The following is an 18163-nucleotide window of genomic DNA, read 5'->3' as shown; positions in this document are numbered from 1 at the left end:
TGAGGGGTTCCCTCAGGTTGGGCCTCCGGGGCCACCTGTGAAGGGAGCAGTCTCTATTTGGGTTGGCTGGGTCCCTGCTCCTCAACTTCCCAGGGTCCCCAGCCTGCAGCCCTCAGAACATTGGGGAAGGGCTTCTTGCCCTGCTGGCGGCCCTGGGGGAGGTTTGGCTGCTCCTGCCTGCCCCACATCTGGTCTAAGACAGGTCAGGGTACAGTGTGGGAACTGGGATGTGTTTTAGAGAGAGACCTGATGGTGGGTCCCAGCCTGAGACGGGCACCCCACCCTCTGGTGACCTTAAAGTGGGCGCAGCTACTACAACATGTTTGTGGGCAGCCACTTACCCCCGGGACATGTGTGTGCGTGAATGTGTGGGCGTTTACTGGTGGATGGCCCCCTGTTCCCGCCAGGATGCAGGGTTTGGGGTGATTTCCACAGAAGATGGGAAAGTCTCTGATTTTATTTCCCAAGCAAAGGACCGCCCCAGTTTTCTGGGAGTGAGTGAGAACTGCTGGGTCCATTTCAGGGAACAATGATAATCTAGCCTTGGTTCCTACCGGGAGTGCAGGCACTCATTCTTCATGCACTCCGCTGTTCCAAGCCCTCGATGGCTCCCTACTGCCTCCTGGGTGACTTCCCGAGGCTTTAGCCTGGCTCCTGCCTGTCTCTGATCCGTACTACGTGATCCTCTCTTTGGTCCACGCTCCAGCCTAATATAATCGTGGCGGCTTCTGCGTGGTGCCATTCCCAGCCGCCGTACCTTTACCACGCTGGTCCTCCCAGGTGGAATGCCTTTCCAGGGCCTGCTTTGCCCGGCTTCCACTTCTTCACAGGCATGCTCTCCAGGATGGCTTCCTGCCCCTTTTATCTCGGTCTCTCTGTCTTGGAGTTCTCTGACCCCTTTCTGTTTGGTAAACAGTGACTTACTTAGGTGTCCTTCTCCTTAAGAGTCTGTGAGGTCCCTAAGGCTGGGCTGTGCCTGATTCACCTCAGGACCCTGCTTGAACCATTAGAACTCACCTGCCTCACTTTCCCCCTCTGTGAAATGGGGCTCCAACTCCTATTCGAGCTACTATCATTTGGGGGCATCATGAGGCCACGGATCCCAGAACATCAGAGTCAGAGGTAGCCCAGAAAGCTTCCCGCTCATCCCTATAAATGGGAAACTGAGGGCTGGAGAGGGGAAGGGTAGAGAGGGGGTCTCTGTCTCAGGCTGGGACCCACCATCAAGCCTCTCTCTAAATCAAATCCCAGCTCCCACGCTGCACCCTGAGCCTGGAAGCCACACAGGGACAGGGAGTTTTCCTTCCCACTTCCAGAGGCCTCTGAACCTCCCTGACTTTGTCCCCTTTTGCAGGTATTGGGGAGCAAAGTAGGCAGAACCTCAGCTCAATGTCTGGGGGAGCGCTGCAGGACAACCCTGTCTGTCTGTCTGTCTGTCTCATCCTGCTCTGGGGACCTGAGGTCAGGGAGGAAGCACCACATCTGGTCTTCCCCAGAGCAGGAGTGTGAGCAAGGGTGGGATTGCGTGTGGCCTGAGAGCAGCCCCTCCCCTCCCCCTGTCCCCACCCCAAACCCTCTTAATGAAATCAAGCTGGCCCCGAGGCCCAGCCGGGGAGGGAGGAAGGAGGAGGGACGGGAGGAGGGACAGAAGGAGGGAGGGCGGGCAGGCGCCAGCCCAGAGCAGCCCTGGGCACCAGCGCAGACTGTCTCTCCCAGCCCAGGCGCACCCCACTCTCACTCCATTCGGCAGGAGCACCCAGTTCTGTGAGCCAAGGAACTGGTGAGTCCTGGGGTCCCCTCCTCTGTCCTGAGAGCCTGGGGCTGTCTTGGAGCTTAGGGACTGGGGACTCTCTGAGCACTCTGGGGGGCCTCTCTAAGTGTGTGTGTGCTTTGAGTGTGTGTTTGGTGTTACGTGCACGAGTGAGATGGAATCTGAGACCCACGTGCAGTGTTAGGGTGGGCTGGGGTGGGCCAGAGTGTTGTGCGTGTGTGGCTGGGGCCTTGGTGTAGGAGGTGTGTTGCTTCCATTTCTCCGCAAGTGGACGCCCGGCTGTTGCTTCCAGGATCCATCTGAGGGTGGTGTGGACCATATTGTCCTGTGTGTGGGATCGGCTGTGTGTTGGGGGTTGTGTATGTGTGTGATCTCTGTGTGTGTGGGCTGTGAGAGTGCTGCCGGGTGTCTTAGTGTTGTGTGAGTCGGTGTGCCTGTGTTGTGTGTCTTTATATTGTGTGTCCATGCTGCTGTGTGTGTGTGTGCGCGCGCACGCGCGTGCACACAGAGGGGCGCTGTGCCCCCAGGACCTCTTTCCCCATTCAGACCTTCAGGGGCCCAGGTCCCTGTCCTCGGCTGGTCCTGGGGTGGGAGGCATGTGCAGCGTTCCAACCAGAACCCCCTCCCCCACACAAGGCCACTAATTGAAGCCAGGTTTCCAAGGGCCACCCCTCTCCCTAAGGCCACCAGTCTCTAGGTGGGAGTGGGGCAGAGGCTGGCCCCCTAGCCCCAAGTCTTGGGGTCCCCAGGCCTCAAGGGGTGGATGTACTCCTCCACATACTCAGGACTGTCTTAGGGAGTTTGTCACACTTATACAGACAGCCCTGCCTGAGGTGTCCCTCGGGGGGGAGTCCTGGGCAATCACATGGTCCATGATAATTGGCACCCACTATGTGCCAAGCACGGCAGCGTGTTTTCCTAACAACAGTCCAGGGAGGTGGCTCTTATCCTCACTGTACAGGTATGGAAACTGAGGCTCAGAGAGGTGACATGCCCAGCACAAGGACACGTAGCTGGGATGTGACCTCCTCTGGAATATACCAAGAAAGGCCTCTCTTTTCAGGGCTTTGCCGGGCTCGGCCTTGATTTGCTGTATGACCTGGGCAGGCAGTTCCCAGTCTCTGGACCTGAGTTGCCTCTAGGATGAAGCAAGAAGTGTTGGGCCTCACCCCAGCACCTAATGGCCTGTGAAATTCTGAGTGCTTGAAAAAATTAGGGTCCAGGAGGAGGTGGGGGGCACCGGGCAGGCAGAATGATGCTTCCAGAGCCAGCCAGGCCAGTGCTTCATCCACAGATGGGAAACGGAGGCCCAGAGAGGGCAAGGGCCGCCCAGGGCCACACAGCCATCTCCTGCGAGCTCTGCTGGCTGCAGGTGGGGTCAGGTCCTCCACACATTGCCCCACCTTTCCCTAGGAGCCAGGAGGGGTTGTGGGGTGCAGGGGAGTCTGAGAGTCAGGGTTTCAGCCTTGAAGAGTCAGTGGCAGTTTGTGTGTTATCCTTTCTTGCCCTCTACCTCTGACTTCGTGTGTGTGTGTTGTGTGTACGTGTGTGTATGTGTGCATGTGTGTGTGTGTGTACCTGTGTGTTTGGTTCTGCATTCCTCAGTGACCAGAGCTGAGGAAGTTTCACTGAACGGAGTGAAAAGGTTGGTCTTTCCCTGGGCGGCAGCTGGAACAGACGGTGAGCTCATGTTCCCATCCAGCGAGGGCGCTCATTCATCTGCTCAGGGTGGGAAATTGCTGGCTGAACCTGGACCTCGGCTAGGGCAGGAATTCAGCTACCCCAGACCTCACCATTCCTCAGGGCTCAGCCGCTCTGCATCAGGCACTCTCTGAAAGTTGTCTCGTGCGACCCTAACAGCTCTGGGAGGTGCCACCGGTGGTCACCCTGTCCCAACTTATGGATGAGGAAAGTGAGGCCCACCGGAGCCAGATGCAGAGCTGGACCCGATGGAGCTGGGATTCTTGACCCAGCCAGAACTTGAGCGGGCCTCCAGCCACCCACAGTCCCAGATGCCCTCTGCAGTGAGAAGTGGCCGTTGTTGCCCTGAAAGCTCTCTCCTGGGCTTGACTGGGGGCAGGAGGCTGGGAGGCGACGGGCAGGACACAGCCCCAAAGCTCAAGGGTATCTGTAGGAACATTTGCTAACAGGTGCTAGAGAGGGGAGGGGGTCCTGCACCTCATTTAGCAACTGAAAGGTGATGTCCACCAGCGGGAACAAGCCATTCCTGGCCTAGAGTGTGTGGTGTGTGCATGTGTGTGTGCTTGTGTAGGTGTGTGTGGTGTATGTGTATGGTTGTGTGAGTGTGTGTGTGTGGTTGTGTGTGTGTGTAGTGTATGCATGTGTGCGTAGTCTGTGCATATACATATGGGTGTGTGTGTGTGCATGGTTGTGTCTGTGGTGTGTGTGCATGTGTATGTGTGTGTAGTGTGTCATGTGTGCATGGTTGTGTGTGTAGCATGTACATGTGTATATAGGTGTGTGGCATGTGTGCATGGTTGTGTGTGCAGTTGTGTGTGCATGTGTGTATGATTATGTATGTAGCATGTGCATCCGTGTATATGGGTGTGTGGCATGGCTGTGTGTTCATGAGTGTATAATTGTGTAGTATGTGCATGCGTGTAGAGATGTGTGTGTGGTGTGTGTGCATGGTTGTGTGTGCATGTGTGTATATGACTGTGTGTAGTATATGTATGTGTGTATATGGGTGTGTGTGGTGTGTTTATATGATTGTGTGTACAGTGTGTGCATGTGTATATATGTGTGTAGTATATGTATGTGTGCATATGGGTGTGTGTGGCATGTGTATATATGATTGTGTGTGCAGTGTGTGCATGTGTATATATGGGTGTGTGGTGTGTGTGCATGTGTGTGTATGATTGTGTGTAGTATATGTATGTATGTATGATGGGTGTGTGTGGGAGGATGTGTGTGCATAGCTGTGTGTCGGGTGTGTATGGGTGTGTGTGTGTGGCATGTGTGCATGGTTTTGTGTGTGTGGTGTGTGTGCCTGTGTGTGTATGGCTGTGTATGAGTTTGAGTGTGATGCGTGTAAACTCCTGGGATCAGACAGAGGAAGGTTCGAATCCCAGCTCAGCTACTCACCATCTGTGTGTCCTTGGGCAAGTCACTGTCTGTCTCTGAACCTCTGTTTCCTCATCTGTAAAATGGAGAAAATGGCTCTTGCAGGATTAAAGGCATGAAGAGAGCTCAGATGAGTACCCCCGAGGAAAGCATGGCGACCAGCTCATTTAAAATGAGCCCGAGAAGCTTTGTCTCTTTTTCAAAAAATTGAAATAATTTAATATATTTCATAGAGTTGGAGGTTTCTCTATGTTGCCCAGGCTGGTCCTGAACTCCTGGGCTCAAGTGATCCTCCCAAGTAGCTGGGACTACAGGCACACACCACCAGACCTGGTTACTTTTCAATTTTTCTGTAGAGAGGGGGTCTCACTATGTTGCCCAAATTCTTGCCCTCAATCAATCCTCCAGCCTCGGCCTCCCAAAGTGCTGGGATTACAAATGTGAGCCACCACGCCTGGCCAGTTTTGCCTCTTTTTATGTCCTGGAATTATTTTTTATTTTTTGCCATCTAAGCCAGTTTGTTCACATTTATGTCAGCACAATTAATTTCTTTCTTTTCTTTTGAGTCAGGGTCTTGCTTTGTTACCCAGGCTGGAATGTAGCACCACCTCTGCTCACTGCAGCCTCAACATCCCGGGCTCAGGTGATTCTCCCACCTCAGCCTGCTTGGTACCTGGGATCACTATGCCTGGCTAATTTTTGGTGTTTTTAGTAGAGACAGGATTTTGCTGTGTTGACCAGGCTAATCTTGAACTCCTGAGCTCAAGTGATCTTCTCACCTTGGTCTCCCAAAATGCTGGGATTACAGGCATGAGCCACCACACCTGGCTGATGCAATTAATTTCAATGGAAGCCGTGTCTCAGAGAAGCCTCAGGTCACCTGGAACAAGCCCCTAAATGGCCCAACCTGGGTCTTACCTCTCCTCCGGAAGCCTCCTGGTACCTGTGGGGAAGGTAGTGTCCTCTGCTTAGCCAAGCAGGCCCTGAGGCCCAGATGCTGGAGGTGTGACCACAGCCAAGGCCTTGGGAACCTGACTTCCTCCTCCAGCCCGGGAACTTGTGTGTGGCCCCAGGCCTGCCCTCTGGACCTCTTGTCTCTCCACTTCAGTCCCCTCAGGCCTCAGTACAGGGGATCCTAAGACTTTTCTGTGTTGGAGCCTCTAAACTCAAGCCAGCTGGGGGGACCAGGACACCCGCTGGGCATGGCAGGCGTTGTCAGAGGCAGCACAGTGAATTGTCCCTGGGTTTGTCTGAGCAGCTGGGAGCCCCCAGCTCACCGGCTGGGAGAGTTAGTGTTTTGAAACTCAGCTCCTCTGTCAAACTCTGGCCATGAGGAATTAATTCATCAGTGGTGCTGTCTGGGCCAGGCGGGGTCTTGGGGTTCACCCGGGAGCAACCTTCCAGCCGGGCAGGGAGGCCCTGGGCTCATCTGGTTCCCATCTAGTGGGGGTGGGGCGTGTTGGCAGCTCAGCTTAGTCTCAGGCACCAGGACTTCCCCACCCCAGGGCCCATCCTGGCTCCTGCTTGGAGCCTGGGGGTGAGGGTGGGGTGGGGGCAGGGCTGCCCATGCATGCCCCTGGCATCCAGGCCCCCTGCCTAGCTCAGAGACCTAGGGGCTTCAAACCCTAGGAATCTTCTTTTTTTCCCCCTTTTCTTTTCTTGAGGTAGGTTCTCACTCTGTTGCCCATGCTGGAGAGTACAGTGGCATCATCTCGGCTCACTGCAACCTCCACCACCCAGGTTCAAGTGATTTTTCTGCCTGGGCCTCCCAAGTAGGTAGGATTACAGGTTCATGCCACCACGCCCAGCTCATTTTTGTATTTTTAGTAGAGATGGGGTTTTACCATGTTGGCCAGGCTGGTCTTGAACTCCTGACCTCAAATGATTTGCCTATCTTAGCTTCCCAAAGTGCTGGGATTATAGGCATGAGCCACTCCGCCTGGGCCCCTAGGAATCTCTTGCAGAAGAAGGTAGAGCTGGCCAGGGGAAGATTTGAGAAAGCCCCAGAACCACCAGGATGTGGCCATGTGAAGCCACTTTGGCCGCCCAAAGCATGGGGACAAGAGCCTAAGGGGAACGGGACCAGAGAAGGGCTGGAGGCTGGAGGGAAGGGTCTCAGGGTGGTGGGTAGGGGGTGGGGTGTCACTCGGCTCCCTCAGTCACTCACTTGGTTTCTCACTTACTCAGCCCTGCCATCCTTTCTCCCTTCCTGCTTGGATCCAGACTCTAGCTCTTCCCTGGCAAGTCACCATGTCCCTCTCAGCCTCAGTTTTTTCATCTGCAAAATGGGCCTAATCAGAACCTCCCACACTGGGCAGTGATCCGGATTCAATGAGAAATTCCGTGTAAGAAACTTAAAACAGTGGCTGACACATGAAGCCATGAAAGTGTAAGTTATCATTATTAATTCAGCCAGGTCAGTCAGAGTACATTTATTGAGCACTTACTGTATACCAGATATGGGGCCAAAAACCCTGAGGAGGCTGAGATGAATAAGATTTAGCCCCTGGACCCCTGGGCCTCCAGGGAAGTGGGGGAGCACATCTGTACCCCACATCTGAACCAGCGGGGCTCAGGCCCTGCGAATGGAAGGGACTTGCTGGAAGATGTTTCATGCTCCCTGTTCCTCCTGGGGGCTGGCGAGCCTGTTGCTGAATCTGACACCCTAGAATCCCACCATGACTTCTCTCCTCCCTCGTGTCTCACAGGTCCTGGGGGCACCATGGTTTTGGCGGCAGCCCCCGGCCTCCTCATCCCTCTGTTGCTGCTCCTGGGGTCTGTGCCTGGCACCAACTCCCGCTCTGTGCCCCTGAAGACCTCGTTCCCAGAGGACGTGGCAGGTAGTGGGGAGGCTGAGGGCTCATCGGACTCCTCCCCGAGCCTCCCACCAGCTTGGACCCCAGCCCTCAGCCCCACAGCGACGGGACCCCAGCCCACATCTCTGGGGGGCCCCTCACACCCCACCAACTTCCTAGATGGGATTGTGGACTTCTTCCGCCAGTACGTGATGCTGATAGCCGTGGTGGGCTCCCTGGCCTTTCTGCTGATGTTCATTGTCTGTGCCGCAGTCATCACCCGGCAGAAGCACAAGGCCTCGGCCTATTACCCGTCATCCTTCCCCAAGAAGAAGTATGTGGACCAGACTGACCGAGCCGGGGGCTCCCGGGCCTTCAGTGAGGTCCCTGACAGGGCCCCCGACAGCCGGCCCGAGGAAGCCCTGGATTCCTCCCAGCAGCTCCAGGCCGACATCCTGGCTGCCACCCAGAACCTCAGGTCCCCCACCAGGCCTGCACCAGGTGGTGGGGATGGAGCCAGGATGGTGGAGGGCAGGGGAACGGAGGAAGAGAAGGGCAGCCAGGATGGGAACCAGGAAGTCCAGGGACATGGAGTCCCGGTGGAGACACCAGAGGTGCAGGAGGAACCATGCTCAGGGGGGCCTGAGGGGGCTCTGGTGGCCGGTGAGGGCCAAGGGGAGCTGGAAGGGCCCCTCTTGTTAGCCCAGGAAGCCCAGGGACCAGAGGGTCCCCCCAAAGCCTCCTGCACTTGCAACAGCGTCCACCCCAGTGTCTAACAGGCCTCCCGGGCTGCCAGCCCTGACTGTTGGGGCCCCAACTGGTCACCTCCCTGGGCATGAAAAGGCCTTCAGTCCTGAGTGCTTCCTGACACTCCCTCCTCGGCCACCCTGTGGTGCCAATCCCAGCATGTCCTGATTCTACAGCAGACAGAGATGCTGGTTCCCCGGTCCCCAGGAGGAATCTAACCAAGTGCTGACATCCTTCACCTCTGCAGCCCCAAAGGGCTATATCCTAAAGCACAGCTCCCCTGAGAAGGCGAGGGAGGGCACGTGTCCCTGTGACAGTCAAGATTAAACATCCCTCGAGGCTGGGTGTGGAGGCTCATGCCTATAATCCCAGCGTTTTGGGAGGCCAAGTGGACATCACTTGAGACGAAGATTTCAAAACCAGCCCTGGCAACATTGTGAGACCCCCATCTCTACAAAACAAAAAACAGTCCACTAAATCAGCCACGTCATTTGGGAATCATACGTCGCAGGTCATCCACGGGGCAAATATCACTGCTTTTCCATCAAGGGAGCAAAGAGTAAGTGGGAGTTTTGGAAGAGGCTGGATGAGAGATGCCGAGGTGCTCAGCCTTCGTAAGACAACATGTGGCCTGGCGAGAGGCAATAGTTTGGAACTGAAAATTGTCCTCTTCTTGTGTCCTCTCAATGCTGAATATTTTAGTGTCGTCCCGCCTGTGCTTAGCGCTCTAGTAGCAGAAGTGGGTGTGGTTAATCAGGACATTTCTGTGAGAGGTCCCCTGCACACACACATGATGACAGGTCCCTAAATGAGCATTTCCCAGACTAGCTTCCCTGAGGCGTTCTTTGGAATCAAGATTTATTTTTTTCTTTGAGACGGAGGCTCGCTCTGTTGCTCAGGCTGGAGTCCAGTAGCGCCATCTCAGCTCACCGCAACCTCAGCTCACTGCAACCTCCACCTCCCAGGTTCAAGCGATTCTCCTGCCTCAGCCTCCCGAGTAGCTGGGATTACAGGTGCCCACCACCACACCTGGCTAATTTTTGTATTTTTAGTAGAAATTGGGCTTCACCATGTTGGCCAGGCTGGTCTGGAACTCCTGACCTTCAGGTGATCCGCTCTCCTCGGCCTCCCAAAGTGCTGGGATTACAGGTGTGAGCCACTGCTCCCAGCCCAAACTACTTTTTTAAACAGCTACAGGGTTAAGTCCTGCAGCACCCACTCTGGAAAATACGGCTGTTAACTTTCCTGAAGGTGCCCCGTTTCTGGTTGGTCCAGGATTAGGGATGTGGGGGTAGGGCATTTAAACCCTCTCAAGTGCTCCCCAAGCACCTCCTGCCTGGGGGTGAATTTCTCATTGGGGTGAATGAATGGAACTCTTCCCATCTGGCCTCCGAAGCAGCCTGGAAGCCAGTGGCTGTGTTTGAGGGAACCTCCACCCTGGGGAGTCCGAGGGACTGGGGAGGGTTTCTGACGCCCAGCCTGGAGCATGGGGGCCCTGGCCACCCCCCTTCGCTCACACATTGTCTGGCAGCCTGTGTCCACAATATTTGTCAGTCCTCGACAGGGAGCCTGGGCTCTGTCCTGCTTTATGGAGGCTCTGGCGGGGGTCCTCTCCCCCATCCCTCCATCTGGGGCTCCCCCAACCTCCGCACAGCTCTCCAGGTGCTAAGATATAACGCACCAGCACAATAAACCTTTATTCTGGCCTGAAGTCTCACCGGTTTTCTAGGAGGCACGGGGAATGAGCCTGCTGGGGAGGGGCTCTTGCATGGGATGGGGACAACTTTCTGGGGAAACACCTCAGCCCAGCCATGGAGGCTGAAGGGACAGATTGATATGGGAAAGAAAGGAAAGACCAGAGCTCCGAGGAATGGGCTGGAACTCGTGTCCCCAGGGGTGGAGTACCAGCTCTGGACTTGTGGCCACACAGATCCAGGTTCCACACCCGGCTCTGCCACTGACTGTGGCCATGGGAGAGTCACTCACCTCTGTTTCCCCTGCAGGTGGCTAAGGACTGGGGTGGGGCTCGGACAGTGCCCCCCTCACTGCAGCCTTGGCCAGGACTGTGGGGTAGGAGGTGTGCGCTGGCCCTGCAGTCGGCCTCTGTCTTTTGTCTCCTGCCCACCAACCTCCTCTAGGTCTTTGATGGCAAGTTCCTGCAGTAACTTCTCCCCTGCACCCTGGGCCTCAGGAGCTGCCAGCTGGAATCCAGATGTGGCTGGGGCTGGGAGCATGTGCTGGGTCCCTGGGGTTGGGGGGGCAGTAGGCCATCCCCTGCAGCCCCTCCCCTCCACCGACCCCACCTCCACCCAGAGGGGGCCCCTGAGGTTTGGGTTTCATAACACACAATGGCCTCTGTCTCACTCAGTGGGGAAGGACCCTCCCTTTCTCGGCCCGGCCTGGCCTGCGGAAAACAGCGGGAGGGTGGAAGAGGAATACCTGTGCTGCGAGGCTCTGATCAAATTGTTCAACTTCTCTGGGTTCATGGGCTGTGCTTTCTTCTTGTTGCTAAGCTCCTGCGGGGTCTTAGGTGTTGGGACGTGACTGATACACAAAAATCTAGTAAAACAGAAACAGTCATTAGAGACCCTGGGGGAGCAGGCAGGGGCAAACTCCCTGATCAGCAGCTCCTGACTGCAGCCCTCCACTAACGATCAGCGGGGCTCTCCAGAGGACATGGAGTTTGTGACCTCAGTCATGGCCTGTGGCCCCCAAGACTGGTGGGAGCTGGATGAAGGAGGCGGCCTGGGCACCAATGCAGTTCACCTCTTCCTCACCTCTGAGCTTTTACAGCTGCTGTTCCTTCTGCCTATGACACCTTTCCACCCCTCCCAACCCCTTCTGCCTTGCTAATTCCCCCTCATCCTTTAGCTTTGGGTCTAGATGTCCTTTCCTCCTGGGAGCCTTCCCTGATAGCTTCCACCCCATCCCTCTTCCACAGTCCCTTAGCTCAATGATAATAATAGCTTCCAATTAATAGTCCCTGTTATGTGCCAGGCCCTGCTCTCAGCACTCGGCATCATTAACTCGTTGAGATTTGCAGCCCTCTGGGGTGGGCTCTGTTATTATTCCTGTGTCACAGATGAGGAAACTGAGGCCAAGAGAAGTGATGATGTTGGCTGCTGAGGTCCCACAGCCAGAATTGCAGCCCAGCAGTCTGACCCCAGTGTTTGAATTCTCCAACGGGCTCTAATGCTTCTTTGAAGAATGAATGAATGAAAGAATGAATGAGTGAGTGAATCCCTTGGGAAGAGGATAGCAGGGTTCCTCTCCTGCTGAAAACTCCTCCAATCTTCGATGGGGTTACCTAGAGAGGCATTTTATGGACACACATCTAGCTGGCACCAGTGAACATTGGGCCATAGAGGGAGACGGTGGTTGCCGGGTGGGGGGCGGGGTAGGCAGGGTCGGGGGAGTATTGGGCTTGAGGCTTGGGGAGAGGGTTCCACTGTTCTCAGGGGCCCAGAAGTCTGCCAAGGCCTGGACAGTCCCCCACTGTCTCTGGGCTTGTAAAGTGGCACAGCTGCTCCCAGCCTGTGACCCTGTCCCCGAGCCAGGCCTGCTGTCATTTTAAAGGAGGAGGGGGAGGAAGAGAGAACTACCCCAAGACATGGACCCCAGCTCAGGGTGGAGATGGGGGATTCTGGTCACCTGTGTGGGTGCTGGGGGAGCTAAAGGGCCACTGGCTGGAAGTGGGATTCCTCCCCAGCCCCTTGGTCTGCTCTGATCAGCCCTGGAGGGCTGAGAGTTCCCTGATTGGGTGAAGTTGAAGGTGAGAGCGGGATCGGGCTGTGGGCACATCTCCGCTGGGCACATTGTCTTTAACTCTCTTGTGATGTTTAAGGTGATTCTGGTCCCATGGTCACCTTGTCTGTCAGTCACAGCTCCACTCTTTCTTAGCTGTGTGGCCTTGGGCAAGTCACCTCATCTCTCTGGGCCTCCGTTTTTATGTGTATAAAGAGGGAATGACCCTACCCCATGTAGCAGGTGTCTCCACCCTGCATATAGGGATTACCTGGGAGTTTAACAAAATACTGGCTCCCAGCCAGTGCTGGGTGGCTCACACCTGTAATCCCAGCACTTTGGGAGGCCAAGGCAGGAGTTTGTACTAAGAGTTTGAGATCAGCCTGGGCAACACAGGGGGACCCTGTCTTTAAAATAGTAATAATAAAAAACATCCAGGAGCGGTGGTGGGCACCTGTGGTCCCAGCTATTTGGGAGGCTAAGGCAGGAGGATTAACTGAGCCCAGGAGGTTGAGGCTGCAGTGAGCAGCAATCAACCCCTGCCCTCCAGCCTCAGAGACAGAGCGGGACCCCGTCTTGAAAAAAAGTTGACATCTAGGCCAGGTATGCTGGCTCATGTCTGTAATTCCAGTACTTTGGGAGGTTGAGACAGGAGGATTGCTTGGGATCAGAATTTCAAGACCAGTCTGGGTAACATGGTAAGACCCTATCTGTATAAAAAATCAAAAATACTGGCTCCCAGGCCCCACCTACACCAATGACATCAGAGTCTCTGAGGATACAGCTGAACAATTGTCACTGCCAAGATGTAGAGTCCACAAGGAGAGAGACCTGGGGGTTGGCCTAGCCTGCCTCCTAGCACTTGGCATGGTTCCTGGCACACATTAAAGGTTCCGTGTGTGTGCAAGTACAAGTGTGTAAGCCTAAAGGAGAGCACGTGAATCAATGTACCATAATCCATAACCATATTTAACCCTCACAGCACTCCCCACAGAGAGCTGAGCAATGTCAGTACCCGTGTTGTACAGATGAGAAAACTGAGGCTCAGAGTGTTGCAGTGACTTGCCTGAGGTCATACAGCCCAGCAAAGCTGGGATTTGAACCCAGTCTGTCTAGTTCCTCAAGGGTCTTCAGCTGCCTCATTTTAGAACATATCAATGTTCTAAAGGCCAAGCCCTCCACTATCAGTGCAGTGGGGTGTGTGTTCATCATGGGTCCCGCATCCCTGTTTAGACCTCCCCTGTCCTCCTCCCAGGGGTGTTGACTGTGGGTCATGCCTGTCCTGGTTCTCATTCACAGTCTTAGAAGCATGCAATCTGCTCCTGCTGGGATTAATTAACCCCCTGTGTTCTGAAGTGGCTCAGGAGAAAGTAGCAGGTTCATAGCTTCTCCAATATCCAACCACAACTATTTCACAAGCACCTACTATGTGCTGGGTATTAGGAACGCAGTGTTAGCAAAACAGACCTGAGGCTGTATTCTAGTGGAACAGATGAAAATTAATCAAAGAATCGTCTAGACGTAGCTACAGTGATTAATAATAGGAATAGCTGCCATTTGTAAAAGGACTATCATGTACATGGCTGACGCTTTACCAATAATATTTTTTACTGCTTTACCGAGGGTTAACTGACACACGATAAAATCCACATATTTAAAGTGTACAATTTGACCAGGCCCAGTGGCCTGTAATCCCAGCACTTTGAGAAATAAAAACAGGAGGATCACTTGAGGCCAGGCGTTTGAGACCAGCCTGAAAACGTAGTGAGACTGCCCCCCAACCCCATCTCTAAAAAAAAAAAATTAAAAAATTAGCCAGGGCCAGATAAAAACATGAAGTATTCATGTTTTTGTATGTATCAGTGTCTCATTCCTTTTCACTGCCGAGTAGCAGTCTGTTGTTTGAATGCACCACACTTTCTTTATCCATTCACCTGCTAATGGGCACTTGGATGGCTTCCAGTTTTTAGACATTACAAAGAAAGTTGCTATGAACTACTAATGTGCTTTGATTTTTTCCTCACAGCCTTCAAGATGAGGTGATCATTCTTTCTCTCCGTTATATAGATAAGAAGAATGGAGACTCAGAGAGGTCAAGTGACTCATCCAACATCACACAGTCAGTAGTTGGAGTCTTGAACCTTGAAGAGTGGGGATGTGTGAGCTGAAAGTGACCTGAGGGAAGCTTCCAAGGTTCAGAGGGCATCAGCATCACCTGGGACTCCCGAGTGCTGTTTTAGCTCTGCAGGTGATTCTGATGTACTAAAGTTGAGTATCCCAGCCCTTTATTTTATAGTTGGGCATGTGGGGACCAGACAGGGGTTGGGGTGGGGCAGAGCTGGGCAGGAATCTCCTGTGGGCAGTCTTGAGCTGTGTCCAGCTCAGCTCTGCTTCCTCCTTGGTTCTTCTTCTATTTTGGGAGAAGGATCTTCATCTGTCTGGGATGGGATGGGGAATTGCCATTTTTCAGGAGGTTTTAATTTCAGGATTCTTTTGGCTGCTCAGAAATAGCAGCAGGGATTTGGCGATGGCTCCAGGGCCCGGGAGGTTTCCCAGCAGCTGCTCCCTCTCCCCAGGGGTGTCCAGGGTTTATGGCAGCAGCTGCAAAGCAAAAAACAGCCCTGCTCATAAATCCGCTCTGGCCAGAGACACTGATGCTGGAGGACCCTGTGACGTCTGCCACCCACTGGGGCCCTGCAGTGACACCTTGGGGGCCCTGGGAGGCTGGAGAGTCCAGGCCTGGGGTAACCACCTGCAGTCTCTCCCTTAGAGTCTGGGGAGTCAGGCTCAATAGTCAGAGCTGGAGGGGAAAGGAGAGGGATGAGGATTGCATCCTCTTCTTCCCCATCCAGGGGTCACTGGGTCAAAGATTACAGGCAGCAAAGGACAGCGGAAGGAAGAGGGGCACTGGGGCCACAGCCCCTGCCCTGCCTCTCCTCTCCCCTTAGAATACAGTGAGGCTAAGAAATATGAATGCACTTTACAAATGTTCCAAGAAGTGTGTGTGGTGGTTAGGGGTGCAGGTTTCAGATGACCTGGGCTGGAATCCTAGTTCTACCATCTCCTGGCTGTGTGACCTTGGATAAGTCACTTAACCCCTATGGGCCTGAGTTTCCTGATCTGTGAAATGGCAATAATGGTGGTACCTCCCTTGGAGTGTGGGTGAGAGTTGAGTTCGTTTTAAAGTGCTTGGAATGGGCTCCCCGTGGGAATGTAAGCTGTGGTTAGCTGTGAACTGTGCAGTGCAGCGCTGCAGAAGGGGAAAGGGGGAAACTTCTATCTCTAAACATCCGGCTGTTCTAGAGTCACCTTTTCTTTCCAGGTCTAGTTAAGAAGCTTCAGAATCATAAGATCAGTGAGTCTCAGATGCTTGAAACTTTACAGTCTTAACGTCTTTTCATTGGAGGGCAGGGCAGAGGGGCCTGGAAGTGTTGGAGAGGCCAGAGCAGGGCCAGGAGCCCGGTAAGACCCACAAACCCCAGAGAGGGGAGAAGGATGTGGCAGGAGAAGAGGCAGTTCCCACCACCCTCTGGGTGGGAGAAAGGCCTCCAATCCGTGCATGCCTCTGCGGAGACTGTGCACCCAGTGGGGTGAGGGGTCATGCCTCAGCTGTTCCCCGTCTTCCTCTGAGGTGGGGCAACCACAACCAAGGCTTAGATGTTGTCTGGGCCAGTGTGGCTGGAGATGTAGCTGCTGACATGTGTGGGGGAGCCCAGAGGCTAGGGCTGATCTGGGGCAGGCACCAGGGCCGTTTCTAGGTGGAAGGAGAAGGGGGACCCAGCGGGGCCAATTACCCAGCTGAGTGACCTGGATCTTCCCCTGCTCTCTGCTGTGTCCCCATCTATATAAACTTTTCAGCATGGAGCCTGGGTAGCAATGTCCTTCAGGCACAGTTGGGGAAGAACTTGAGATGTCCGACTCACCTCCCAGGAGACTTGGTTTCAAATCCCAGCCTTCAAATTCCACATCCAGGCTGTGATGTGGAGCAGCTTCCTCTTCCTCTTGGAGCCTCAGGGCTTCACAGGTCCTGCCCTGTTGGGGGCCCAGAGGAGAAAATGCTGGCGGGGAGCGTGGCCCAGGGCCCAGGATGGAATAAGGAAGGGCTACTCTGATGCTGCTGCTGATCCTGCCCTCAGAAAGCTCTAAAGAGCACGCTGCCTGGGGCAGTTCTGATTTGTGAGATTGGGTGGCTCCTCCTCTGAGCCCTGATGCTTAGAGTCCAGTTTGGAGCTAGGTACTCAGTAGGTGCTCAATAAATGTTGAGAAGGGAGTACTATGCCCTCTTCAAGGCTGGGCCCTTGAATGAGGAGCAGAGGGGATGCATGGCATCAGAGGAATTGGATATCTCCTATGCTCCTGCCCTGGGGGGATGGCTGTGATATGAGGGGCTCAGGGAAACCCCCTCGACCCCCATACCTCCCACCTCTGTCCTTCCTCAGTGTTTAAATCTCACCATTAGGATTTCCATCACTTCTTGAGCATGACTGTGTACCAGGTATGGGACTAAGCACTTTCTATACTTCAGGTCTTCACAAAGCTGTGGGAAGGACTGCTGTTATCCACGTTCTACAGAGGAAGGTGCAGAAGCCCAGAGCGGTGAAGTGATTGCCCAAGTTCACACAGCCAGAAAGTGCCTGCGCCCAGCTTTGAACCTCTTGGGGCTGCTGGACCCTGTAGTATTAACCACTCCTTCACCGTGACTGCAGTTCGATGAATGAATGTATGTATGCATGCATGAATGAGTGAATGGAGGATGGGGCCCAAAGCCAATGTGTCCTGAATGAATGAATGGGGGATGGGGTCCAAATCCAATGTGTCCAACGTCTGCATGACCCCACAGCTCTGTCGGCAGCAGCGGATATCTTCACAGCCGCCGGGTGCTGCGTCCCTCCTGGTCCGCCTGGAGGCTTGATCACAAACGCCTCCGCTGGGCCGAGCCCTTCCTGCCGTTTCACAAACGGCGCATGCGCACACCTAGCCCGGGAGGGGAACCCAGGCTGGTGGGCGCTTAGCCTCCTAGCCCCGCCAAGGGTAACCCAACGGGCTGCTGTTTATCCCCATCTTACAGCGCGGGAAGCCCACGGTGGCTGAGGTGGCCTGACCCGGGGCTCGTGGCTGGTGCGATCACGCCAGGCCCGCTAGACTCACACACTCTTGCTTCTGCTCCAGGCGCTGCGTGCGGGAGGTACTGAGTGTCCACGGAGTCTGGAGTCCAGGCCCGCAGCCCTGGGGCTCTCCAGAATCCGACGTGGAGGTGGCGGGCGGGGGGGGGGGGGGTCCCTGGGCAGGTCCTGGCCCTCGGTTGGGAGCCCCAGGGTGGAGGTCCTGCCCTGCCCCCTCCCTGGCTGTGGCACCTGGGGCAGGTTCCTTGCACTTTCTGGACCACAGCTAGGCAGAGAAGGGAAGAAAGAGGCGTGTGCTGAATTTCGGGGAGCGGGTGAGTCCAAAACCCCGAGTTCCAGTGCAGCATTGTGGTTAGCGCCAAAGGAAAAGAAGATACAGGATAGCGTTTTCCTCTAAACAAAAAGAATTGGATCAGGCATGATGACTCACCCCTGTAATCTCAGCCCTTTGAGAGGCGGAGGCAGGCAGATCGCTTGAGCCCAGGAGTTCGAGCCCAGCCTGGACAACATGGCAAGACCCTGTCTCTACAAAAAATACAAAAATTAACCGGGCATGGTAGCGCATGCCTGTAGTCCCAGCTACTCAGGAGGCTGAGGTGGGAGAATCGCTTGACTGAGACCGGGAAGTTGAGCTGTAGTGAGCCATGATTATGCTGCTGCACAGCCTGAATGACAGAGTGGGCCCTATCTAAAAAAAAAAAAAAAAAAAATCACTCAATTCTTACACAAGGTCTTGGGAGAAACTAGCCTCTTTCCCCACTTTAATCCATCCCAGAGAGATCAACTCCTCTGCCTACCCGCTATTTTAAGAGACTCCTGGGAGAAACGCAGCTCCTTTGGTCCTTTCTCGGTGATCTAACAACCCCTCAATCTCTGGAAATCTTTTCTGCTATATAACC

General features: G+C 54.6%; 1 protein-coding gene and 1 long non-coding RNA gene across 2 annotated transcripts; one reads left to right on the top strand and one right to left on the bottom strand.

Moving 5' to 3' along the window:
• Positions 1-1677: 1677 nt before the first annotated feature.
• TMEM119 (transmembrane protein 119) lies at positions 1678-10103 on the top strand. Its single transcript, XM_035257490.3, has 2 exons — positions 1678-1780; positions 7564-10103. Exon 2 carries the CDS (start codon positions 7578-7580, stop codon positions 8424-8426), a length of 849 nt encoding a protein of 282 aa, XP_035113381.1. The 5' UTR covers positions 1678-1780; positions 7564-7577; the 3' UTR covers positions 8427-10103.
• A 733-nt stretch (positions 10104-10836) lies between these two features.
• Positions 10837-17094, bottom strand: LOC128928609 (uncharacterized). The gene is made up of 3 exons (XR_008473973.2): positions 16595-17094; positions 16065-16173; positions 10837-10956 (listed from the first exon to the last, which is right to left on the bottom strand). It is a non-coding gene; the product is annotated as an uncharacterized LOC128928609 (long non-coding RNA).
• Positions 17095-18163: the final 1069 nt, after the last annotated feature.

Source organism: Callithrix jacchus, chromosome 9, assembly GCF_049354715.1.
Source record: "Callithrix jacchus isolate 240 chromosome 9, calJac240_pri, whole genome shotgun sequence".
Taxonomy (NCBI): domain Eukaryota; kingdom Metazoa; phylum Chordata; class Mammalia; order Primates; family Cebidae; genus Callithrix; species Callithrix jacchus.
This window is presented reverse-complemented; position numbering and strand designations above follow the sequence as displayed.